The sequence below is a fragment of the Microtus oregoni genome, unplaced genomic scaffold (genome assembly GCF_018167655.1).
Source record: "Microtus oregoni isolate MIOR12 unplaced genomic scaffold, Mior012 000019F_ref0000042, whole genome shotgun sequence".
Classification (NCBI taxonomy): Eukaryota; Metazoa; Chordata; class Mammalia; order Rodentia; family Cricetidae; genus Microtus; species Microtus oregoni.
Genome location: NW_024543078.1, coordinates 34,987,724 through 35,015,086, shown reverse-complemented (window position 1 = coordinate 35,015,086; position 27,363 = coordinate 34,987,724). Strand labels below are relative to the sequence as shown.

Here is a 27,363-nt window from a genome sequence, read left to right as displayed (position 1 = left end):
CAGAAACCAGCAACCCAATTGCAACAGGCCCTGAGAAAAGCAATTTAGCTGAGGCACAAGACAATGGCTTCAAAATAGCAATTATGAATATGTTCAAGACCTTAGAGGGGATATTAGTAAATGCCTTAATGGATACATAGAAATGCAAGCAAATGATTGAAAGAAATAATGAAAACAACATAAACCATGAAAGTAGAATTTAACAAATAGAATCACTAAGAAAGCCCAAACTGAAATAAAACTGGAAATGAAAAACTTAGCATGTCAAACAAGAAGCTCTGAGGTAAGCCTCACCAACAGATTAAAAGACAGGGAAGAGAGACTCTCAGGCATTAAAGACAAGATAGAAGAACTGGGTAGCTTATTTTTTAAAAAAAAAAAAAAAAGAACAACATTTAATCCAAAAACATCCAGACACAAAACATCCAGGAAATCTGAGACACTATAAAAAAGACCAAACCTAGGAATAGCAAGAAAAGAAGAGAAGAAACCCAGGGCAATGGCACAGAAAATATTTTCAACTAAATATGGAAGATGTTCCTCACCTAAAGAAGGGATGCCTATCAGTGTACAAGAGACATACAGAACAGCAAATAAGCAGGTCCAGGAAAGAAAGTGACATTTCTGCCCAGAATTATTTCCTCACGTTCCTCCTGTAGAATTAACAGGTAGTGTGTGCTTGCTACTAGGGATTGCTGACTGATGATGAGGACAATTCCGCCACTGTGTAAGACTCATTTTAATAAAACTGTTATGGTATATATGGTACAGAAATGCGGCCGTAGAAGTCATGAGGATCACTATGGGCTGTGACTGCTATCTACAGTCTGAAGAATGATTCCAGGTTACTTGATGTACCCTATGATTCTTTGGCATATTTTGCTGTGTAAGAGTCCTAATGAGATTCAGAAAGGGAGTTCAGACTATCAGTTTTATTTATTATCAGTTTTATTTATGTCTATGGGTGTTTTGCCTACTTGTATGTGCACCACCTGTATGAAGTGCCCATAGAGGCCTGGAACTGGGGTCACCATGCGGATGCTGAGAATCGAACTCCTCTGGGGCAATATTATACAGGCCACATATTTCTGCACTGTATCAGCAACCAGCCTCTCAAGCCACAATAGCAGCAGAGGTGCTAAGAGCATCTTCAGACTGGCTGTCTCCTGAGCTCAGGATGCTGATGTTGTGATGCTCCTCCTTTGTAATTCTTTAAGCTGTATCTTGCCTGGGAAAACTTAGGAAACGGTCACAATTGCAGGCTATTCAAACACCATGTTGAAATTGTTTTCTTCTATGTTAATCTGTCTTTGCACACACGGTGTCGCCGTTTTGAAGGTGAATATCTTAGCTCTCGCACTATTCAGTTACTGATTTTCAGAGACTAAATGTCAGTGAACATCTGGGCTTAATATTTAAAGAATGGTGAAATAAAATCTTTTTATGTGAGAATGTTCTTGTAGTATTTAAAATTACCTAACATATACCAAGTGAGGATTAGTCTAAGTAGTAGTGATAGTGTTAAGTCTCCTGGGAGGACTAATGTAAATGAGGTATTTTATACACACATTTGCTGTATGTGTGGGCACGTGCACATGTCTCAGCACCCCAAGAAGATTAGAGAACAATGGGGGGGGGGCTGGTTGTCTCTTTACCCTGTGGTTCTGGGGGTTGACCTCAGGTTGTCAGTCTTCGGTGGCACACACTTTTATATTTACTCTCTGAGCCATCTCACCAGCCCTAAACCAGTTTTATTTGTTAGTCTTGCTTGTTGTGATTTTTGTGTAACTAAATGTATATTATGAAAAGCTAAAGGTACGTGTTAAATTATTTAATGGTTTTTGTTCATGCCCTATGATTTCCAAGGACAAGGATAAGCTGGAGAAGCATCCCTTGGCACAGAGAGCATCCCAGCATCAAGTTAAGCAGAGGGGCTCCCCACCTTTACAACTCCACGAGCAAGACCAGGAGCCAGAGGGGAGCACGGCTTCTGATGGAGAAGATGGATATTCAAGATCTGCCAAGGGGCAAGTGCTCAGGGGAGTGTTAATAGAAGGAGACAGACTGGAAGGTGAAGATACTGGACAGCTTGCCGAAAACAAGCTAAGCCAGAAGGTCGGTGAGATCTGTGAAGCTGTCAAAATTACTGTTCACCATGAGGAAGAGCAACCACGGGATGACTCTACAGGAAAAACATCCCTGAAGTCGGCCACCCCTAAACTGGCCTGGGATATGCTTGGCCGTGAAGCCAGAGACACAGCTGCTGCACTGGCCGCTGTAACACTGCAGAACTATCCCAGACAGAAGGAGGGTGGCCTTAGAAACATCTTTCCGTCTCCCTCTTTCTCTCAGGTCTTGGAACACAGTGGCCAGTCAGTCACTAAATCTCCCTTAATGAAACATAAATTAGACCGTGAAAGTAACAAGTCCGAAATAGAAGAATTGCTTCATAAAAGCAAGGAGAAATCTTCTAAAACTTCAGAAAGTGGGAAGAGTAGCCGTCAATGCGCAGAAGCGTGTATGGGAGGAAAGCAAGACGGCCCTGAATTCAAGAGCCAGTTGCAAAAAACTCTGAGACCAAAACACATGGCCTGGCAGTTGGATGGCAGACACATGTCGAAATCCAGTGACTCCAAAAGGCTTTCAGAATCCACAGAAAGGAGTCACACGAGTGAATTTAACAGTTGGAGTGATTCTACCCTTCGCGACACTCACAAGAAAAGTAAAGGCACACCGGACCTGACCCAGAAGCCCCTGCACAGTAACTGCGAGGCCCCGGCGCGAACAGCGAGAACTGCCAGTGCCGCGCCGCCTGGTGGCAGGACCGCAAGCGCTTTGGCGGGTGAAGATCCTCAGGACAGGCTGTCCTACAGTGAGTTCCAAATATTAGAGGAAGAAATCCTGGCCTGGGAGAAAGTAAACCCTGAAAACGAGGTAGTTGCTCTTTTACTGACAATGAGTTTCATTCTGATTTTCTCTTAGTGAAAACTGTTCACTAGTGAAGGCCGGGTTATTTAGGCGTGATATTGCCTAGTCATATATCTGGTTATTTATGCATGATATTTCATAGCCATGTAGACTGCTCTATTTCCTAAGCAATAGAAGACAATGCCATGACATCAGCTCCCTAAACCACCTTGAGTGTCACTTGAGATACTAGAAGCACCTGGCATTTTGTAAATATTTAGTAAGTAAGTGTTGTTTTTTGTTGTTGTGTTTGGTTGGTTGCTTTGGTTTTTCGAGACAGAGTTTCTCTGTGTATCTCAGGCTGTCCTGGAACTCACTTTGTAGGCCAGGCTGGCCTTGAACCCACAAAGATACACCTGCCTTTGTCTCCTGGGTGCTGGGATTAAGGGTGTGTGCCACCACGCTGTGTATAAGTAATTGTTCCTAACATTCCTTTTTCTCTAGACTTGAAATACTTCGTGGTTTTTATGTAATGAAGAAAGAGTCCATGGCAGGTCTAATATTTGCATGATAGTCTTTTTTAGGTTTATTTTTATTTTAAGTGTGTGTTTGTCTACCCATATGTCTAACTGGAGCTACAGAAGGTTGTGAACTACCACACGGGTGCTGGAAATTGAACCTGGCTCCTCTGGAAGACCAGTCAGAGCTCCTACCCCCTGAACCATCTCTCCAGCCCCTCTTAGGGGTGTTTAACATAAAGGTTTTCTTCACATTTTAGTCAACCGCTTCCCAGCAGTATTTTTCCACTATATATCTAGGTCATCTAAGCTCTTGTTTATCTAAATGAAGGTTCTACCACCCTGCGCTATGTTCACCAGGATGCAATCTGGTACTTCTCATCATAGCGAATATGGAGCTTAACTACCAAAGCAGGGCCGGGGGTTTTCTGGGTATGGTTATGCACAGGCTAGTGACCCAAGCACTTGGTAGGGGTGAGGTAAGTGTGCAATGTGATGAGGTCACCAACCACTACACATTGTGTGTGTGTGTGTGTGTGTGTGTGTGTATGCCTCAAAGACATAGAATTTTTTCTGCCCTCATCTATATTAAAGGCGGTATACATATAAAATTTTATTTAAAATTTTTATATAGACATTTAATTTCACTGCAAATACAAATTGGAAGCTGGGATCCTAAGTGTCGTTCCTTGTTGAGGTGTGCATGCCATTCTGTGTTGGTTCATATACGCGATGATCATGGGCCCCATGATTAATATGCAAGACTTGGTTACCATATAAAGAAAAAGTATTGGCTTGATCTATAAACCATACAGAAGATGCTATACAGAGATGTTCTGGAACTCAGCATACACTTAATTTTAAAACAATGTCTTTTGAAATAGGAACTTCATTAAGAAGTTATTAACTTTTGCTGTCTTTGGATCTGGTTAATTTTGGTGTGTGACATTTTTATTGTCAATGGTTTTTAATAACAAAGGAAAATATAGAAAAAATAAATAAAACTTCAGATACCTTCTTATGAAACGATTGGATCTTTGTGGAATAATTATGGATATTAATTTTTTCAGAGTGTCTCTGAGAATCTGCCAAACAAGTGTGAGGGGATCTCCTCTGATGCCACGGGTCAAAGGGGGAACTGTCTAGAAGATGAGCACTCAGGAGGTAAGAGCAGCTCATCCCGAAAGTCACTGGAAATCGCGTTCGCCCACTGAGTGACAGAAATGTGGCCTGCAGCCAAAGCAATGTACCAACTAAACGCATAGGAAGGAAAGGACAAGAAAAGCAGGAACGGGGTGTCTATCCTTCTACAACCGAGAGCACCACTAAATACTCATTATTAATTCCACGCCGAGATAGTCTAAGATCTGAGGAAAGTTAGAACTAAGAAATGGGAGGGGAAAGGGGAGGAAAGGAAAGGCCAGTGGGGCAGGTGGGGAGGCAGGCCACAGGCTCGCCTGCCCAGTGAAGGCTGGGGAATTGGAATCCTTCTCGTCACAAAGACGGAGACCTCAAACAGAACCAAGTTCTCTCACTCCTGTCTTCCCCGCCATTGAGAGTCCCCCAGAGACCTAAGGTGCCAGGTCACACAGTTGTCTTACAGTTTTAATCATAAATAAATTTAAATGTGTGTGGTCAGCCATATAGGTACACAGTTCAGTGTTGTGGAAACTGCTTTTCTCCTCATTTCAGAGGCTCAAGAGAAGAAAACATAGGATCAGTCATAAAGAAATCAGAAAAAGACATAGGCCTTTAATATCTTACCAGAGTTTAAAATTCCTTTGGCAATCTTAATGTGAGTTGTCTGATCAGGGCAGCCTGAGGCCGGAGTCCAGACAGAGCAGTGAAGACTTTGGAAGCAGGCCACTGGTTCCAAGGTGGCCGATCTCTGGAGTCCCCAGGCTGAACCGTGCGAGCATGCACATGCTGACCAGCAGATGTGAGACTGTATTGTCCATCAGTCGGGGTCCTTCCCCGACACCTGGTCTGTTTGACTACTTCACTGTGTATACCCGCGTATCAGTTAATCTGGTGCCTTCCTGAGTGCTGCGCAGCCCGAGGACACAAGTCCCCATGCCAGTGGGAAACACATGCAAGGTTTTTAAAATCAGACTTCTTCCTGAGAGTGTCTAGCCCTGTTGTCTGGGATCTCTGACACTTGTCTTTAGGCAAGTGTGTCGTGCTGCTCCTGGTCTGGGCAGATCATCTGTTTCTCTGAAACCCAGACTCAAGCATCAGCTCCACAGCGGTTGTCTGTAAAGCCTGTTTCAGCCTTGAGTGTCCAGTGCCTGAAGCTTGTATAAATTCATGGAATAAACTAGGCATAGGGATGTGCCTTTAATCCCAGCAGAGGTGGGTGGGTCTCTGTGAGTTCAAGACCAGCCTGGTCTACATCATGAGTTTCAGGACAGCCAGGGCTATATAGAGAGACACTGTCTCAAAAGTTAAAAAGGAAAGAATTCATGGGATAGAAACTAAAACAAGGGGCTGGAGAGATGGTTCAATGGTTAAGAGCACTAGTTGCTTTTGCAGAGGACCAAGGTTCAATTCCCAGCACCCACATGGTGTCTCAAAACCACCTGTAACTCCTGTTCCAGGGGATCCGATGCCCTCTCTGATCTTCACAGGCACCAGGCACACATGTGCAAACAGATGTACATGTAGACTGTTGTAGAAGGCTGCTTGTTTGTCCTGGCTGCTCATCCCCGAAATAACCACACAGAAACTATATTATTTGCAATGCTGTTTGGCCAATAGCTTAAGTGTATTTCTGGATAACTCATATCTTAAGTTAACCCATCTCAATTAATCTGTGTATCACCACGAGGCTATGGCTTACTGGGTAAAGTTCTGGCATCTGTCTCCAGTGGGGCTACATGGCTTCTCCTGACTCTGCTTTCTTTTGCCCAGCATTCAGTTTAGTTTTCCCCATCTAGTTCTACTCTGCCAAGCCAGTTTCTTTATTAACCAATGATATTCACGGCAGACAGAGGGGAATCTCACATCAGCAAATGAAACATTCATATGCATAATAAATAAATAAAAATATTTTTAAAAAGAAATTAAAACAAATGTGTGTACACATGTATGTGGTGTGTGACTGAGTGTGTTATATGTGTGTGTACCACAAGCGTGAGGGTCAAAGGTTGATGTGTAACAACTTCCATTATTGTTTCCTACCTCATCTTCTTTTTCTCTTTAATACCTGTTTATCTTGTGCGTACACACACACCCACAGAGGAATGTGCCATAACTCACATCCAGAGAACAGCTTGTGGGAGTTGGTTTCCTGCTCACAGCACATGAGTGTCAGAGATGAGTGCCTGAGAGGTGATCTCTGACACTCCCTTACCACTAAGCCATCTTGCTGCCCCAACTTCACCCACACTTTCTCTTTTCTTTCTTTTTTGTTTGTTTGTTTTCAAGATAGGGTTTCTCTCCAGGCTGTCCTGGAACTTGCTTTGTAGACCACGGCCTTGAACTCACTGAGATCCACCTGCCTCTGCCTCCCGAATGCTGGAATTAAAGGCTTGTGCCACCATCACCTGGCCCCACTTTATCTCTTGAGACATCATCTTTCACTGAGCCCAGAGTTCATCACTTATCCACAGTGGCTGGCCAGCATGCTAGGGTTAGACCTGTGCAACCTTACTCAGCTTTAAGTAGCTGCCAGGAATTTGAACTCAGGTCCTCGTGCTTGCTCGACAGGCCCTTTACCAGCTGAGCTAACTCAGGAATCGAGCACTACTCAATAACTCGAGTTCCACTATTAGAGACAGATAAACTGTAAGGGGCTCATAGGGAGGACACCTGTTCATCTGCACAGTCATCTGTGGGACCTAGGCTGCAGCAAAGAAAGGGAATTTGTCTCGAAATGAACAAAAGCACGTGTGATATAAGGAATAGGGTATTCAAATATAAATGTGCAGAAACATCCTATTAATTTTGGAATCAATGATTGATAACATGGGTTGTCTAAAATGTATTATGTTAAGACAAAAAATGGTGTGGTTGTGTGTTTCCCACTCTCCTGTTTTAATGTTTGCTTCTGAGGATTTTGTTCTCAAAGCCAAAGCTTTGGGTTTGTAGAATCTTTCCAACATGGCTGATGAGAAGAAGCTCTCCCCTGAACAACTGTTGTCGGGTTTGGGATAATCACAGTTTCTGCCATTTAGGAGAAGGCTTCATCAAGCCCAATATCGCAAAAGGGTGTGTGTGCAGGTGTGTCTTTGTGTATCTCTGAATGTGGATTCTTGTGCATGCATGTTCGTGTGTATGCGTGTTCATGTGTATGCATGTTCGTGTGTATACGTGTTCATGTGTATGCATGTTCGGGTGTATGTGTGTTCGTGTGTATGCGTGTTCGTGTGTATGTGTGTTCATGTGTATGCATGTTCGTGTGTATGCGTGTTCGTGTGTATGCATGTTTGTGTGTATGCGTGTTCGTGTGTATGTGTGTGTGAGCACATGCATGTGTGCATAGAATAGTTTGCTTATAAATATTTTCTAATAAAGGAGCCACCTGCGTATTAAGCTTGATTTAAATTTTTAATTTGGAAATTGACAATAACCATTATTCTTTTAGCGTTTTATCCTTCTCATCTATTTTTAAGTGTTGCTCTTCTAAGTGAGTAGTTTTTTAAGAGACTTGTATATGTGTTACAGCAGAATCAGACTCCGAGGCGACAACCCAGTCAGAACAAAAGAGTCTTGATGGCACTGAAAATACCCAGCTGCAAGTATGCGCAATTTTAATATAAATTCTCGTTCGTGTTTCCTTTGTGTTAATATAATGTGCCATACTCCAAACTTCATAATAGCCTTTCAAAAGCAATTTTTGTTTATTTGTTTTTGTTTTTCAAGACAGGGTTTCTTTATGTAGCCCTGGCTGTCCTTGAACTCTCTCTGTAGACCAGGCTGAGCTCAGACTCACAGAGATCCACCTGCCTCTGCCTCCCGAGTGCTGGGATTAAAGGCGTGCGCCACCACATCTGGCTCAGAAGAAATCTTTATATCATATTTGACATTTAATTTTTGAAACATTTTAACTATTTATAAAGCAGTATACTCTCAGAGTATGGTCAGTTAAAACATGTTGCTTGAGAACAAGGATTTTTCTGAATATTTTCCTTGCGTCTGTGTGTAGCATCCTCTTGGGACAGAGAGAAGTCAGTTCTGAGCCACAGACCTGTGTAGCTGAACTTCCACACACCTAACAATGATGGCCACTGTTGGAGATCATTCCCATACCTGCAATAGCTAGTGGGAAATTCAAAGAATTAATACTGTCTCTTGGTTGATAACTGTCTTCAGCATCTGTATTGAAGGAGAGAGGCTTGATGATAAGCCTATACTGCTGGGAGACATCTCACTGTAGTTAGTGTATACCCTGTATCAATCGCCCCTTTCTGTGTTGTCAAATCAGTGTCAAATGCATGCTGTGATGCATCTGTTCTTAGAACATTTCCCTCATGTCCACAATGCTTACTGCCCCACCCCACCCCTCCCATCTCCCTGCCACCCCTATCAACCTCCATTCCCAAAAATCTCTCACATCCAAGCCTATTTATGCTGTTTTGTGACCCACTGAGTTTTACAAGGGGCATCTGCATGATCATGTTTCCAGAGCTGTTGGTTCTCAGTGGTCTCAGCTGTGGGTATACAACTAAAGACCATGATTTCCCTTCTCCCAATAGTTAGCAGTAAACGGTAGACTCCCTGAACCCCTCCCCATTCCGTGACTGATTATTGACTGGTCAGGCTTGTGTAAGCCCAATGCAGGCAGCCATAACTGTTGCAAGTTAAGGATTGCATGGGTTGTGTTGAGTCTGGGATGACATTTCGTATTCGCCACCCTATCTTTCAGCCTTACATTCTTTCTGCCTCCTTTTCACAGTTCCCCAAGCCTTGAAGGGGCCGCTATGAATGCCTTGTTTAAGGCTGAGCACGCAGCAGCCACTTACTCTCAGCACCCTGGGAACCCTTTGCATTGTAGAACTCTAAAATAACTCCGAAGCCATTTCTGATGGCTCTGAGGCCTCTCAGCAGTAGTGCTCCCCCCTTCCCTGGGAACCAAGGACCTAGCAACTACACATGCACGTACTGAAATGTTGGGAACTTTCCATCTCCCTATGTCCTTGTGAGTGTTCTCCAAATAGAGCTCCATTCCTGAAATTGGGTCAAGATAGCCTACAGATGTCCACAGATGTTTTGACTCAGTCCCTGGGAAGGGGTCAAAGTAATCCACAGATGTTCCCCCTTACCTCACCTGATCTGGCAACTGCTCTCTAGCCAATTATTGGTAATAGCCCTTTGAATAAGCCAATCATAATAGTTAAAGAACAACCCCCAGACTCCCCCCTTGTTTCTGTGGCTTTTTAGTTTAAAAGTAACCTGTACCAGTTATTCAGGGTCTTTCTGGCTTCCCAAATGCTGAAAGACCCTGTCACGACAGAATTAATAAAAATCCTCATGCTTTTACATCAACTGTGGTGTGAGAATGGTCTCTTGGGGCGATTCCTCCTGGGTAACTGGACTCCAGGGTTCAACAGCATCACCTACTGTTCTTTGTCAGGCTCCTCTGACAAAGGCTGAGAGTGGCTTTGTCTGTGGGTAGCATAGAGATTCAGAGTGCAGTGGAGGCTGTTAGAGCATATTAAACCTTAACACTTGAGCCCATGCGGCTGTACAACAGCATGTTACTTGGTAATTTGTTTCTGTGTGACTGGTGTTAGTGCTGTGGCTTTAGTAAGATAAAGTTTTGGGTCCGTCTATAAAGTCTCAGGCTTCCTGTTACCTGTCAGACAGTGACCTGAAGCTACAGGCATGCTCTCTTTTTGAGGCCCAGTGAGGTCAAATATTTTTATATGAGGACAAATTTGTAATGTTAAAAATGAGTAATTTATCTTTGGTAAGTTAACACCGCAGAGGATTATTAATAATTAATTTAACTCATAATTGTTTTGTCCAAACAACAGTGATTAACATAACTTTTTCAGTTCATATTGGGTAAGTAAATTATTTTTCTCTTTTTCAATTACTGCTCAGTAATTTCTGATATCCAGACATAGGTTAAGAAATTTAAATGTAAACTATATATTTATTTCTATTTTTTTCATCTGTATCCTGTGGCTCCTGAAGCATAAAGTCCTCTCAAAGACATGCCCCCAAACACAAAACACATCTGCAGGTCCAGCCAGGCCAACCCACCCTCAGTATCAGAAGGAAAGCCCACAAAGCCGTCCTCCTCCTTTGCATCTGGAGAAAATGTCTGAAGAGCCCGAAATAAACAAGAAATCTGATGGAGAGGGTGCGCCTGTCCATCTGGAAGTTCCTGCAGTGAAAGCCCATGAGAAAGCGTCCTTCACTGGAGACCTAACAGGGAATAATGGAGAGCCAGACAAACACAGCTGTGAGTTACAGCACACAGCTAGGGATGTGTTTGAAAACATCTGTCCTGACAAAGAACCACTTCCGGGTAGCTATAGGGGAAGAACTCAGTTCCAGGTAATTATTTGTAACCTCAGCAAATAATCTGCCAAATGTGAGGGCAAAGGTGTGTCTGGAGGGCCTGTCTGAAGCCACGTGGACTTACCCGTTCTCAAGGTCGGGCTTCAGAATGTATGATCTTATATCCATATACAAACATGCATCATCAGCCAAAAAATATATTGGATTCAGATTAAATGCTGAGTTCTGAGATAAAGATTCGTAAAAATCTGGAGATGTGTTGGAAAAAATAAATGTAGACATTTTCCCTCCTAGAAAATATTAAAATATTTTTGTAAATTGGCAGCATCCTCATGCAGCTCCCAGGATTGACCTGATTGGGGCAGGGAGGGGACTGAAGAAAAGATGGGTACAGGGAAGCTGGGATCTGGCGGATTGGCTCTTTGGTGGAGAGGCCGAAGCACTGGCTGCTTAGTGTGTTTACGATACCCTTGGACAAGGAGGCAGGATTACTGCAGACAGCTGACAGAGAGTCAGGGTTACAGCACACAGGTGGGCCAAGGAGGAAGGTTTAGCTAGCTCAAAGAGCAGGCTCTGGAGGGAGCGTCTCCAGGTCGTCTGAGGAGGGCACTATGACAACTCACTGTCAACATTCACATTCGGGTTCCTCAGGAAGGTCTGCCATCCTGAACCTAGCCCGGGGAAGCTTTGTCACTCCCGTGGCCTGAGGCACTGGACATGGCATGCTGGTGTCTGCAGTACACTTTCACCCATGTGAAACTTAAAAATCTCTGTTTTGTTTTGTTTTTAGATCAAGCAGAAAAAATAAAGCAGAATTTACAAAAAAAATATTCGAGTTTCTAATGCTAAATTAAATGAAGCAGAAGTCTTTTTAAGAGATGCATCTATTTTTACTTTATAAATATTTTGCCTTCGCATACATATGTGCACCACATGTGTGTGTGGTGCCCTCAGAGGACAGAAGAGGATGTTGGATCCCTCGGGACTAGAGTTACAGACTTTGTGAGCTGTCATGTGGGTGGGTGCTGGGAACCGAACCAAAGACAAGAGCAGCAAATGCTCTTAAGCCCTGTGCCATCTCTCCAGCCCTACAAAAACCTTCTTATGCACTAAAATCAGGCAGCGAAAGTAAGAGGCACATGATGAAAACAACAAAAGTTAGTTTTCTTGAGCAGTAACATTTCTCCTTGCTTACACTTGCCTCAAAGCTTGAAGAAATGAGCGAGAAGCGGCCGAGTCTGGAGTTGGAAGTCTCAGAGACTCTGTGTCTTATGGTCACTGACTGTAGTGACGATGGGTTGATTGTCAGCAAGAAAGGCAGAAGGACCGAGAAGCTGCTTCCTACTGAAGAGAAAGATAAGCTTGCTAAGTGAGACCGTAGGAATACTTCATAGTTAATCTTCAGCCTTTCCTAAAAATTAACCCTTTTAAACTTCCACTACTACTGTTCAGGTTCTGCATGGTTCTCAGAAGTACATAAGTAATTTGATACTATTTATCCAGTTAAATTGATAAGCGTTTTTTAATTAGAAAGGGATGACTACAGTGAATGATGATCCTTGCACACTGTTGTTTAGTGACGTGGCTGGATAGGGCAATTAGGGCAATTGAGTATTACCTGTATCAACATTTTCTTTGATGTCATCCTTTGCAGCTAAAAAATCTTCATTTCTAGAGCAGGGTCCTTCTGAGACCGGAAATATGACTTGGAAGCACATGAAAACCATGTTTTTTTATTTCTTATATATTATATACAACTTTATTACATATTATATACATATTTACTACATATTGCATACAACACAGATAGGTGGCTATATAGTCATTATATAATATGAACACAAGGGACATATGTATTAACATGTTTGTATAAATACTTTACATATCTGTAAGTATGTACGGGTGCTTTTGTTAGTGTACTTGTCAATTTATAGTTTTATGTTCACAAAATACTGTAGTATGCAACTATTTAAGAAATGAGCTCTGGACCAGAAAGATGGCTCAGCAACTAAGAGCACTGGCTACTCTTACAGTGGACCCAGGTTCCATTCCCATCACCCACACCGCAGTTCACAACTGTCTGTAACTCCAGTTCCAGGGAACACAGCATCCTGGCATTCCCGGGCACCAGGCATGCAAGTGGTGCCCAGACAGACAAGCAGGCAAACACTTACACACTTAAAATAAATGAGTTGTTAGACTGAATGGCGAAGCCGCCGTGTTTACTGGTCTCCTGCCTTGTTGGCAGCACCAAAAGCCACTGAGTTTCCCTTCCTTGCTCATCACATGTTAGGGATCCACCCAGACTCTCATCTGAGTTTGAGTGCTGCTGAGGGATTGCACACGTATCCGTGTGTGTCAGCATGTCACTGTACCAGGTAGAAGCTACAATAAATGGTCTAAAGTGTGTTTAGTATGTTCATTGGGACTAGAAGACATTAATACTTCTTTCTAGGCCTGATGGAACATGGGCCTCTATTGTCTCAATAGTTTGGAATCTGCTGTGGATGATAAGCAAGTGGGGGTGACTCTGTTCCTCACTAGCTTTAGGGGGAGCAGGAATGACCCAGGGACTGAGGTCTACCTAATGTACTTGGTGCCCTGATTTGGCTTCCCAGCATAGCAAAGCAAGCAACCATCAAACCCAAAGACCAAAGAACAGCTTCCTTGTACTCTGGGTGCTGCCCTTTGGCAAATTTGTCGGTGTGTATTTAAGCGAAACAAGGTACAGTCAAAACTCTGGACCCTGTTTCTGAAAGTACCTACAGATGTGCTATGATGTGGGAGTGTCATATATCAATCTGTTGATTTCATTGGTTAATTAATAAAGAAACTGCTTGGCCTGATAGGTTAGAACATAGGTGGGTGGAGTAAACAGAACAGAATGCTGGGAAGAAGGGAAGTGAGGTCAGACGCCATGCCTCTGCTCTCCAGGGTAGATGTGATGAAGCAAGCCACCAGGTCAGACATGCTGAATCTTTCCCAGTAAGACTGGTGCTACACAGATTACTAAATATGGGCTAGGCAAGCTGTGAGAGTTAGCCAGTGGGAGGCTGGAGCTGGTGGGCCAGGCAGTGTTTAAATGAATACAATTTGTGTGTTGTTATTTTGGGGTATAAGCTAGCCAGGCGGCCAGAAGCCAGGCGGCAGAAGTGGCCCGCAGCTCCTACCACAGTGCTATCACCCCTTTTTATTGCTTTGCTTTGCTTTGCTTTGCTTTGTTTTTGAGACAGGGTTTCTCTGTGTTAGCTCTGGCTATCTTAGAGCTCACTCTGTAGATCAGGATGGCCTCAAACTCACAAAGATCTACCTGCTTCTGCCTCCAAATGCTGGAATTAAAGGTGTGCACCACCATGCCCAGCTGTAATCCCTTTTAAAGAAAATTTATTTCAGTGTTTATCACTGTGTTATCACAGTGACTGCAGGAAAAATTCATAAAAGTTGAATTTTGTTTTCAGAATTACTTGTAACTTGTTGTTACGGAGTCATTATCTTAGCCACCATCTTTCTCTCTCCCAACTCCATGTGTGCTCCCCTCTCTCTCTCCCTCTCGCTCTAAAATCATTGAGTCTCTTTAGAGCTGACTATATGTGCATGGGTGCAGCACCGTCTGCTGAAGCATGGAGGGGCAGCCTCTCAGGGGGCCGCACCTCTGAAGAAAGCTAACTGTTCCTCCCTCAGAAGCCATCAACAACCAATAGCTTCTCAGCATGGCATGGGACTCCATGATCTTACCCCCAAGCCATGCTGGGACTGTGCTTGAGTTGACCTTGTACAGGTCCCTTGCACAGTCGGCCGTGTGAATTCATGTATGGTGTGGCCCTGTCATGTCCAGCAAATACTGTTTCCCTGCAGGTGTCCACGTCTTCCGACTCTTGCAATCTGTCTGTCCCTGCTTCTGCAATGACCCCTGAGCCTTGGGGACAGGGAGCATGAGGTAGAGGTCGCATTTAGAGTTGGGCACTCCACAATCTTTCTGCACGATGGTCAGACGTGCATCTCTGACTATCTTCTGCAAAAACTGCTCTAACGAGGCTTGAGAAATCAGTGCATAAATAAGAACTCGGGCAGTTTAATGCTATATCATCTTTAGCAAAGTAATACTGCCAGGTTCACCTGATGATGTGACAGGGTAATTTGGGGGAGAGGGGTGTGGGGAGGGCCTTTGAAAATGCCATACAGAAACCAACTACTGTAGAAGCTTCCTAAAATATATGCATATACAGATTAAATGGAGTTACTCACAGACACCATAGGCTATTAGAAAACATCCCAGTGACAGGTAGACTCCCTTCCCAGATATTTCTGGCTAGTGCCTTTGCGCTGTCGCCCTCCAGAACCTGACAGGGAGACTCTGCTGCTAAAGACACCACATACTAAGTGATAAAACCCTGAGAAATCTGGGTGTTGCCCGTCTGGAGTATCTATCCCGACAGCTCGCTTGCATACTGCTGGAAGGTTCTGTCTGCGTTACCGGGGGGGGGGGGGGGGGGGGGGTAGTCAGCAGTCTCGCCCATCTGTGAAAGCTGGAGCTACAGCACCAGCTGGCCTGGAGAGCGGCCATAGTTGCATAAATATTGCTGAAATAACCAGCCGTTTTCTAACGGGATTTAGAGCTCTCTCCCTAGGAAGGAACTCATTCCTGGTACCATTAACTAAGCCAAAAATCCATGACTGGCATTTCCAGTTTTTGAGGAACCTCCATCTCGATTTTTCCAGCGTGGCTGTACTAATTTTCTTTCACACCCACAGAATTGGGGGAAGGGTTTTTTCTTTAGTCTTTGGCACTGATTGTTGTTTATTGTTTTGACGATAGCAGCTCTCTCTTGGGTGAGATGAGCCGTCAATGTAGTTATGAGTTTCTTTTTATTTATTTTTATGTGTGTTGATGTTCTAGATATGAGTGTAGTATAGCGTGTGTGTGTGTGTGTGTGCGCGCGTGCGTGCCCTCGGAGACCAGAAGAGTGTGTTAAATGTCCAAGAATAGAATTGCATATGGTTATAACTCACCATGTGGGTGCCGGGAGCCAACCTGGGTCCTCTGCAAAGAGTTGCAAGAGCTCTTAACTGCTAAGCCATCCAGTCCAGGAGTTTTATTTTGTTGATGGGTAAGGATGATAAATAAATTTTATATAATTCTTGGCCATTTACTCTTCCTTTTAGAGCTATGTGATCAGTTTGTTTGTCCATGTGCTGATTAAACTTGCTAAATTTGACTTATTATTATTGCATATGTGATGTGTGGTGTGTGTGTATGTGTGTGTGTATGTGTGTGCTTGCCCTGACGTGAGCAGAGGTTAGAGGACAGCCTCCAGAAGTCCTCATTTCCTGGATGTGGCTCCACACTCTGTTAACAGTTTGCTTTGCTGTGCAGACACTTGCAAATCTCCAGCAACCCCAACTGTAAATTCTTGTTACTATTTCGTGAGTCTCTTCAGAAATGCCTGTTTTCCTCTGTTGTTCTGGCTGCCTCAGACATGCCGGGCCTCGTGGTCGGGTGTCTGAGTCACTTAACTACATGCTGTGCAGGAGGAGAGATGGGTTTCCTTCCTCTAAAGGTGGAGACCCGATTGTCACAGCACTGTTTATGGAAGAAACTTCCATTCTCCAATGACAACTTTGGGTACCGTTGTCAGCACTCAGGTGGTAGTAGCTAGGATTTATTCTGCGTCCTCCATTCTATTCCGTGGATTTATCTTTCTTTTTCATTGTCGGTCTGGTGCTTTTCCTGCTGCTGTGGCCCCATGGTGTGTTTTAAAGTAAAGTATTGTGATACTTTCAGCATCACCTTTTCTGCTCAGAGTTTTACTCTTCCAGGGTATTTCCTGATTCATCATCATTTTACACTTTTCTCTATTTCTGTGAAGAGCATCTTAAAAATTGTATTGAGACTGCATCAAATCTATATGTCTGTAGTTCCTGTAATACAGCCCTTTCCACAAAATTATTACTGTCTGCCAGAAACACAGAGGGTCTTTCTGCATGGAAACAATATGTCTTCCCAATGAGAAATCACTCTACAACCTAAAGATCAATAAAGGAAAAACTCTAATAATCGTGTGCCGCTAGATCTGCACAGTGCCCAGAAAGCACCAGCCCATACAGAACCCCACTGGAGCCCCAGGCAATGGTGGCGCACGGCTTTAATCCCAGCACTCGGAAGGCAGAGACAAGCGTATTTCTATGGGTTCAAGGTCAGCCTGTCTACAAAGTGAGTTCTAGAACAGACAGGGCTACACAGAAAGACTCTGTCTTGGAAAAACAAAACAAAACAACAAAAAACAAACAACAACAACAACAACAAAAAACATTGATGACTTCTGTGGTTTCGTGACCCCAAGTTACACTTTGAGCAATGAAACATGTTCTATAGAGACAGAAATTTCAAGGTTTGATTATTTGGAAAAGTGGGAAGATTTACAATGTAAAAAATATTGCCATAGTCATCCCAAGACAGACCAGGGCTGTTTTTCCTGCCCAGCTGTTAACCAGGGTCCTCTCTCACATCCAGATGTTAACCAGGGTCCTCCCTCCTGCCCAGCTGTTAACCAGGGTCCTCCCTCCTGCCCAGCTGTTAACCAGGGTCATCCCTACTACTCAGCAGGATCACACTGATAAGAGACCTAAGAATTCTCCATTGGCCAATTCCACTTTGTGTGACTCAATATTTCCTGAGCAAGTTTAGTGGATCCTTTTAACATCAACATATTAATTCCAGTTTCTCCTATTTTGTTTCCATCTTATATCGTGTTTTTGTTCTTTCTTGTTGGGCTGCTCTTCTCATTAAAAAGGTGTGTATTTTTACTCTAGGCAATTGGAATGGGATTGTTTTTCTGATTTCTTTTTCAGCATTTTACAAACGCATTGGGTACAGACGGAATAGTGTACAGTAAGTTGTTCCTCAATAAGCATCTATTAAGTCAGTGAATGGCATTTCCCCTGGGACTGTTTTAAACATTTGATTAACTGCATTTTTAAAATTCTTCCCTTGGGTCAGTTTTGATCCTCTAAATTTGCAGACATACGCGTTGTGAATTGTTCTTCGGCGTGGTGGCCCATAACCTCTATACTAAGCCATTTCCTCACGGAAAACCCAACACTGCAGCCATGAGTCTTGATTCTTTGGCTGATATTTATGATAGTTTCAACTATGGCAAACTGTGGTGAATAAATTTCAAAATTTGTCTGTATTTTACTAAAACCACAGGCCAACAAGATGGCTCAGTGGGTAAAGGTGTTTCTTCGGCAAGCCCGACGACCAGAGTTCAACCCAGAAGCCTGCGTAAAGGTGGGGAGTGGAAAGAATCGCTACAGAATTGCCCTCTGCCTCCACACGCTCCGTGGCACATGCACACACATGCACATACACAGCAATAACAAATCAATATTTAAAGCTAAGTATAACAATAGTAAAATGAAGTGGAAATTATTGTGAAAGTACTAACCCTTGAATATCTTGAAGAAACTGGGGATTTGAACCTACCACCTTCATTAGTAAAGAGCAGGTCAGCGGTTGAGGCACAGCGATTGCTGGCCTAACTTACAGGCTCTGGGGAAGGGTGGCCTTCACAGTTTGGCCAGCCTGTAAGATGGCAGTGGCCGGTGGCATTTGGAATTCAGCCAGCATTTAGAGACCAATCCTGAGAAGAGGAACTGGCTGGCATCTGCAGGGACACGGGTTTTTCAGCCTGTGGATTGGTTGGCACTTACAGCACAGTTTCAGGAAATACAGCAATGACTGACAAGGAGTCAGTGGCTCTGGCTAGCTAAACAGAGGACAAACAGTCTTAGGGAGCTAGTGGTAAACAGGTTGGTCTCTTCCTGATGTTTGAGGAAACCTTATCCAGATGTTTTCTACTTGGTTTCTTTTCAATAAACTTTCCAAAGTGAAAATAATAGTGCCTGCTCTGATCACAAAGTGGTTATTGGAGTTCGGCTCTGAATGAGTTAATGGCCGCCCTCCTGAGTCTCTACTGGTCTTATAGGTCGGGATTTGGGTTTTATCAGAAGAGTGAGCTACATAAAATCTTCATAAAGAAAAATTACGCCTGAGGTTTGCCTTTAGAGCCTTCAGGGCTGTCGCACACTATTAGAGAGAACGTCCCGGTGGCGAAGCTCAGCGTCTTGATAAACGTTTGCAGGTGTGTTTCAGTCACAGCACGTGAGAGTCCACAGAAAAGAGAATTACAGCAAATGCAGCCCTTTTAAATAGGATTAGAAGCTTGGCATGAAGTGTACAAAATTAGTCAAATTATTTTACACAAAATGAAAACAAATCGCTATATTGTGATATTTGAACTGTGTATATTGCTGTATTTTCAAAGGTTTTGCTCCCAAAGATAGCTCCTCAATTTTTCACTTTATCTTATATTTCTTGTGGTATTGTGATATTTAAAATTATTATATTTTAAAGCAAAATCTAATTTAGCACCCCTGCATAATTCCCATGAACACCAGTCTTTTAGCATGGCATTCCCGTTAAGGTGGCATTCATCTCTAGCTTATGTCTTTGTGTTTTAGGTTTTCCTGCTTAAGTTTATAGTTAATGCCTAGTCTCTGTGCTTACGTTCTGTCCCATGACTAGAATTTGTCTTCTAAATTTGTTTATTTTATATGTATGATGTTCTCCTGCATATATGTGTGCCATGGATGTACAATGTCCATGGGAACCAGAAGATGGTGATGAATCCCCTGGAGTAGAGATATAGGTGGTTGTGAGCCACCATGAAGGTGCTTGGAATCAAACCGGAGTCTTATGCAGAAGCAACAAGAGTTCTCACCTTCTAAACTAGTTTTTCCACAATTTTTGCCTGATGAGCTCTTTTATTTTTCCAAAAAGCCTTGCATGTACTCCGACATAACTCTTGATTCGTGAACTCGTAGTCCTAGATTTGCCTATGTTAAGAAAACTAGAACTTTCCTCCTCATTACCTGGTGTTTTCTGTTTTTACAACTACTAAATAGATTCGGACGGAAAAGAGCTAAAATGTTGCCTATATCAGCAGGTGTGCTAGAAATTGTTGATGTTTTTTTGACTTTCTCAAAGGAGTGTTTCTGGTTCCTGTATGAAAGAAATAAAGAAAACTGGAAGGGAAACACGGACCCCCAGACAACCCATGATCACACCAGTATTTGAGAAGTCCCTTCCAGAAGCTGCTGGCCTGCTGCCGGTGAAGGAAGGCCACCATCTGAGTGAAATGGGTCGGGATGAAGGAAGGTAAAAAGCTGTTCTTTACCTCCTGTGAAGGAATGCTAATGGGCTCCTTTTCCAAAAAAAGCAGTCACCGCACTAGAAATAAGGCGTGCCTCCCTGCCCGTGCTGCCGGAAGATGAAGGTGCAGACATGTGACTTTAATAAATGGCTGTCAGCGAAGCCAGACAGTGCACCAGAGAGACAGGTCCCTGGAGGGCTTTTCCTCAGACAGTGCACAAGAGAGACAGGTCCCTGGAGAGCTTTTCCTCAGACAGTGCACAAGAGAGACAGGTCCCTGGAGAGCTTTTCCTCAGACAGTGCACAAGAGAGACAGGTCCCTGGAGAGCTTTTCCTCAGACAGTGCACCAGAGAGACAGAGAGACAGGTCCCTGGAGAGCTTTTCCTCAGAAAAGTAACAGAGAAGTGGGTGGCAACTGGTAAAGAAGGGGGTGGAGTCTAAAAACATTTTTTCTTTTCCCTCTTAAAATGACCCTGTTTTAGATCTTTGCAGGAAGACGAACGAGATCTAGTGTAGAAGGCAGTGAATACAGCTGAAATTTGTATGACAAAGTATTTGAAATCTTAATACATTGTATCAGGCTAAGAGTAAACTGTAATTTGAGTTTGTATAAATGTAAATGCCTGTGTGCCCGCACACAGAGAGAGACAGGAAAGAGATCACTCATGCAGTAACGATCAGAAAGAAAATGCGACTCTACTTGCCAATGGGAATGACACCGTGAAGCGAGGCTGTGGAGGTGGAGAGATGGCTCTGTGGCTAAGAGTGGCTGCTCATGCAAAGAACCCAAATTTGGTTCCCAGAACCCACACAGGTGGGGGCTCAAGCTCCAGGGTGTCAGGTGCCCTCCCGTGACCTCCTTGGACACCAGCACTCCTGTGCACATACCCCACATAGACATAGACACACTTGGGTGCACACATGTGCGCACACACACACACACACTCCCAGACTGACCTGGAAATCACGCTGTAATGTGTGGCTGAGTTTATAAGCCTCTGACACCATGCAGAGTTCAGCCTTTGTGGTGAATTGCAAGATAATGAAGCTACTGTTTGTAATTTTAAGTACAAATGGCAAGCAAACATTGATTCCTTTGCTGGTATATATCTTCATAATTCCTATTGTTTCCACAGCGTGTCGTGGCATGTGGCATTTATAATTTGAACAGTATCGTCCAATCCCAGCAGTTCCGAGGTTCACTTCTGAACCAGCCGGCTCTCAGTGTACACTCACACGGTGGCTTCCTTCCCCACCTCCATCCTTCCTTTACAGATTATCTAGTACAGCATCACACAGGTCGTGAGGGAAAGAACAGCCGAGACACACAGAGAGTGCTTTAGGGTACTGTGCACCAACTGCATAGTAGACGGAGAACACTAACTCCAGTTATAAAGAAGCGTGTCTCTGGGTGGGAGGCATGGCTCAGTAGGGAGGGAGGGAGGGGCTTCTCAGTAAGTAGGCAAGAGGATCCAGATTGGAGTTCCAGGTCAGAACGGTTTGTAACTCTAGTCCCAAGGGATCCAAAACCCTGTTCTGGCTTCTGGGGGCACCAGGCACACATGTAGAGAAATAGATGCAGGCAAACCATTCATGCGCTTTGAATAAATAAATAAATAAATATTTAAAAAGGGGATTTCTCTAGAAGAGAACTTAAATAATGCTTTCTAAATGCGTTTTACTGTCTGTAATTCTGGTTGTGTCTTTTTATCACAATAAGACTGAAACTTATGCTAAAATGATAATTTTTTCCCATTTGGCTTTACTGAAAAACTTTGATCCAAATGTAATTCTTCATTACAATATTAGTAGTGTTCTAGTTTTATTTCTGTTGCTAGGCTAAAATACCCAGGCATCAGGAACTTGGGGGAGAAAGGGTTGATTTTGATCTTCCTGTCCAGGCTGCTTTCCATCACTGAGGGATTATCACAGTGCTAGGAGCCTAGAAACCTAGTCCCATGACACCCAGAGTCCAGAGCAGAAAGAAATGCATGTGCAGTTTCTATATTCAGCCCCCTCTCTATTCATCTACAGTCTAGGATCCACTGTATGGGAAATGGTGCCGCCCACCATGGGCTGTTTTCCCACAGTATTTAATGTTTAGTCAGGACTGTCCACTATGGACATGACCTCAAGCCAACCTGGTCTAGAAATCCCTGCTGAGTCTCACCTTAGGTGACCCCAGTGTGTCGGGTTGATAATTAGAACTATTATTCTTCATCCCTTAAGATTAACTTCTGTTTAGAGTTGAATACACTTCAGAGGAAAAGATTGTACTTTAAATCAAATATAACTATTATGGATATGTGAAGCAAAATATAACTGTAGAGGCTGTTATATAAAACAACAGTGTTTGTGTTTTATATATTTAACATTTGCCTGAAAAGCTTTTATCCTTTTTTTAAGGCTGACAAAGAGACAAGCTAAAGAGAAGCACAAGGTACTGTGAAGGGTTAATCAGAACTGTAGTTTGATTGGTTGTGGGAGGAAAGCAGACCAGGGGAACCTGGACTGCAGGCTGGGTGACATCACACTGGGAGGAGCTACAGCTATCACATCTGCCATGGGCATCACCATAACCCTGAGCAGTGAGGATGTGAACCTGCAGCCTCCCAGTGCCCACTGCCAGTACTGCCCACCCCAAGTCTGCACCATGGGTGTCTGGTAGTGAGTCAGGCCTGTGAGTCCTCACAAGGGTAGTGTCTGTCCCACAGACATCGTTGTGGCAAGGAAGGTTTTGGAAGCTAGGTTTTATTGTGTGAATGATAAGAGTTTCAACCAGGGGAGTGTGGCTATGTTTCCGTGTGCCAGGCTGCCAAAAAGGATAACCCAGGGAGTCACTCTCCCGGAGGCCATAGAGACTGATGCTGAGGAAGGAAGAGATATGATCGCTGCAGATTTGCAGGTCCTGGTAGTTTCAGTTCAACGCAGTAAATACACAGCAGATCTTACCCATTCTAGAGACTGTCCATGGCCCAGGCTCCTTCACACAATTTACCTGCAAAATTAGCAGAATCATGAGCCTGGCAAGGGGGAATGAGGAGCTGGAGAATGTTCCCAAAGTTGACTGAACAAGCCTGTAAAAGTCCAAAGTCAGGCAAAGGTTTCCAGTGTCTGCATCTGTAACCATGTGACATTCACTGCAGCATCCCAGTGTCTGCATCTGGTCACCCTAGGACGTCCACTGCAGCATCCCAGTGTCTGCATCTGGTCACCCTAGGATGTCCACTGCAGCATCCCAGTGCCTGCATCTAGTCACCCTAGGATGTCCACTGCAGCATCCCAGTGCCTGCATCTGGTCACGCTAGGACGTCCACTGCAGTATCCCAGTGTCTGCATCTGGTCACCCTAGGATGTCCACTATAGTATCCCAGTGTCTGCATCTGGTCACCCTATGGTGTCCACTGCAGTATCCTAGTGTCTGCATCTGGTCACCCTAGGATGTCCACTATAGTATCCCAGTGTCCGCATCTGGTCACCCCAGGACGTCTACTGCAGCATCCCAGTGTCTGCATCTGGTCACCCTAGAACGTCCACTGCAGCATCCCAGTGTCCGCATCTGGTCACCCTAGAACGTCCACTGCAGTATCCTAGTGTCCGCATCTGGTCACCCCAGGACGTCCACTGCAGTATCCCAGCCCACTGCACAGGGATGAGCAATGGAGGGGTGCTACAAACCAGGGTACAGAGGAACAAGCTGAACAGGGAGACCCAAGTGTGTACTTGGAATGTAGGCCATGATTCTTCAGGAGGCTTCCCCTTGCCTAAGACAGAGAGAAAACGGAGAGGATGAAGGGAATCAAAGGAGACCCTGAGTTGGTAGGCACCGCAAAGTCCATCCATCCTGTTGAAACTTCAGTTAGAACACAGATGCCCAGAGATCCCCAAACCAGGACTGCAAAGAGCAAAAGAGCTTGTTCACCAGCTCTGCAGGTCCAGCTGACTGGCTAGGTAAAGCCAGACTTACCCTTTCTACACAGCCCCTCTTAGTCTGACACCAGCAAGACAGGAAATGAGATTCCAGCAGAAGCGAAGGGAAACCGTCCTGTGAGTCAGATAGCTAGAAATAACTGCTTTCTCTGTATGCTGTGAGGCTTTGATTGTTTATACTTAATCCTAATTTGTCCTAAATACTTAACTTGGCTTAAGGCCTGGAGAGATGGCTCAGAGTTTAAGAGCACCGACTGCTCTTCTGGAGGTCCTGAGTTCAATTCCAGCAACCACAGAGTGGCTCACAAGCATTTATAATGGGATCTGGTGCCCTCTTCTGGCCTGCAGGAATACAAGCAGGCAGAACACTAAAAATAAACTTTTTAAAAAGATAGGTTATCAAAGACAATATAATGTTGTATCAACTGAAATATATTAGGGAGGTAACTCAAAAAGACTTTTGCAAAGAAGTTAATGTTTTTGAAAAAAGAAATCAAGCAACAGGAGACGCAAAGGCTGGGTGTGGTGGCATACACCTTTAATCCCAGAGACAGGCAGATCTCTGTGAGTTCAAGGCCAGTTTGGTCTCATAGAAAGTTCTAGGTCATAATAAAATCCTGTCTCTAAATTGATTAATTATTAATAACCAGGAGATGTTACTCAGAGTTTCCTTTGACAAAATCAGTTTTATCTAGAATTACATTTCTGCTTATGCATTTTGTCAAAGTGTAAAGCCACCACTTTTCTGTATTTACTACATACTCTATGAATTCGGAAACGTTTTGAAATAGTGCTGTTTTACAGATGGAAACCCAAGTAAATCAAGTCAATGAAATGAAAGAAGTCAACAGCCGAAGTCAGCCTTCTGCGACAGCCGCAGGAAATGGTAGGTAGCCCTGTGCTTGCTGTGAGTCCATCTGCGGCTCAGTGAGCGCTGTGAAGGAGCGTGAAACAGGGCGCTGTGTGAACAGGAGGCGTCTGCTGCATCTGGGTCCTATTTATGCATCCCTCAGTCCTGATCACAGAACACTGAAGTGTCTGTATTCTGGGCCCCCAGGCAATGCCCTCTCTACCATTCTAGACAGAGAACCACTTCAAATCCCAGCAGAAGAGCTCTGTGAGAATCTTCGGCAGCCAGTGGAGCAGGCTGTAATAACCATAGAGCTCCTCCTCTTTGAACTTGATCCAACTGCCCCTAGAACTCTATTTTGAAAATTCGGAACCTGTCATATGCTGTCACTTCTCAGGGCCAAGAGCTCACTCTCCCCCGCTGCTCTAGCTTTCTGTGGGTCTCTTTTCAGTCCACTACCCTTAGATATTTGTTACGGTCCCAGAGTCATGTGTTTTCAGTCGCTCTGCTGGGGTCTTCTTGACCCAAATAAATTACATGTGCCATGTGTTAGATGTCTGAAGGTTGAAACACATATTTCGCCACCATTGTCAACATGGGTAACAATGTATCTTCCTCCACAGCTGTTTCCTCAATTGTCTTATATTCCCCTATTAAGAAGCTACTAATTCATCTTGAAAAGTGCGTGAATCATTTTCTACTCTCATTACCAATAGAGGAGACTTAAATTCCTCTGTATTTTTGCATAGTATTATCATGGGCCTTTTTTATTTCCACCGTTCTAATAAGTGGCTATTGTGAATATCAGTGTCGTTCTTTAAACAATATTTTAGTACTTCTTTGAGATTTTCATATGATGTATTTTGTTCATATTACCCTCCCTTCCCCAGCTCCTTGCATAAACCGCCCTCCTCTCCATTTCCCTCGAGCTTTGGGTTTTGCCCCTTCTACCCCATGATGACCAGATAGTCTTGAGGCTGGGAACTGCCTTGTCATATTTGTGACCTGCCAGGGGGTCCCATCATTAAAGAAAACTGACTCTCTTTCTCTCCCCACCACTATCAAGCGTCAATAGCTCCTGAGCTAGCAGTGGGATCTTATGCCCACTTTCTCCTTCTAATGCTGAGATTTTTTTTTCTGCTTGAGGTCGTGCATGTCTTTTGCATACCATGACAACCACTGTGGCTTCATACGTGTAACTTCCCTGCTATGCCTTGATGTTAGCCACAGTCTCTGCCGCTTAGGATTTTCCAGTCACTCTTCCCCCAAGACCCCTGGGGAAGGGTGTGATGTGTGTGTCCCCATGGAGCCAAGCTCTCCACAGTCTCACACCCTCTCCATGTTGACTATCTGAGAGTCTGTGTTAATCACCATCTACTGCAAGGAGGAACTTCTCTGATGAGGGTTGAGAGATGCTCTGATTTATGTGTATAGCAGTAACTCATTAGGGGTCGTCTTAACGCTATGTCCCTTTAGCAGAGCAATAGTTCTAGATTCTTCCTTAGGGCCGTCCTCTTTCAGATTCTTCCTCTGACCTACCCAGCCACAGATTCTTGGTGCCTTTAACAGTGCCAGGTATGGATTCCACCTCATGGCACAAACCTTAGATCCAATGACATTCACGCCATTGTTTGTCCAGTAGGCACGTCTGTCAGGCCGGTCATTGCAGGCTACAGGGCTCACAGCTGGGTGAAATGATGACTACGCTTCTCCAGTCGCACGCATAGCGCCTTCTAGTACCGTGAAAGCTAGCCATAGGGATGAGGCCTCCAGCTGAGTACCAGCTTGGTTGTCCATGTTGTTACTCAAGTTTGTGTTGTCTTCAGCAATATGGTCTTACTGTCAAGCCAAGAGTATTGGCAATAGAGGCCCCCACTGGCCAACAACTCAAAAAGAGGTAGCCTATTCCTGATGTGGAGATTTTTATTTGTTAGCACGGAGTGTCTAGTTGGGCTTTGTCACCTCCCTCATTCAGTGTTATTTTTAGATTCAATGTTAAGCTTCTTTTCCATGTATTTATTTTCTGTGTGTGCATGTATGTGGTTCTGGGGATTAAGCCTAGGCCCTTGTGCATGCGAGGGACATGCTGTACCACTTAGCTATAGCTCCAACTCTAGTTACTGTTTTACTTTGAAAGACTCTTGGTCAGGCTGGTGCAATGGCTGAGGTTAAGAGCACTGGCTGCTCATCCAGAGGTCCTGAGTTCAATTTCCAGCAACCCCATGGTGACTCACAGCCATCTACAGTGGGATCTGATGCCCTCTTCTGGAGTAAGGTTGTACATGCAGACAGAACACTCATACATAAAATAAGTAAATCTAAAAACAAAAGAAAAAGTCTTGGTAAGTTTCTCAAGTGACCTTGAGCTCCCGACCTGGCTCAGGTACTAAATGACCTTTGCTACTCCTGCCCCAGCCTCCTGGGTAGCTGGGATTACAGACCTGAGGCACTGGTTTCCTTTGTCACTTTGATGTCC

At 44.0% G+C, this 27,363-nt stretch overlaps 1 protein-coding gene across 1 annotated transcript in view; it reads left to right on the top strand.

The window, feature by feature from the left end:
* The window catches only part of LOC121459270 (ankyrin repeat domain-containing protein 26-like), a 117,044-nt gene that overhangs the window by 64,180 nt on the left and 25,501 nt on the right, over positions 1 to 27,363 (top strand). Inside the window, 10 exon segments of the mRNA XM_041668803.1 lie at positions 1,867 to 2,934; positions 4,496 to 4,589; positions 8,091 to 8,164; positions 10,566 to 10,931; positions 12,104 to 12,264; positions 17,915 to 18,058; positions 19,942 to 20,112; positions 22,514 to 22,547; positions 23,592 to 23,789; positions 24,842 to 24,923. Coding sequence (XP_041524737.1) covers positions 1,867 to 2,934; positions 4,496 to 4,589; positions 8,091 to 8,164; positions 10,566 to 10,931; positions 12,104 to 12,264; positions 17,915 to 18,058; positions 19,942 to 20,112; positions 22,514 to 22,547; positions 23,592 to 23,789; positions 24,842 to 24,923 — 2,392 coding nt within the window.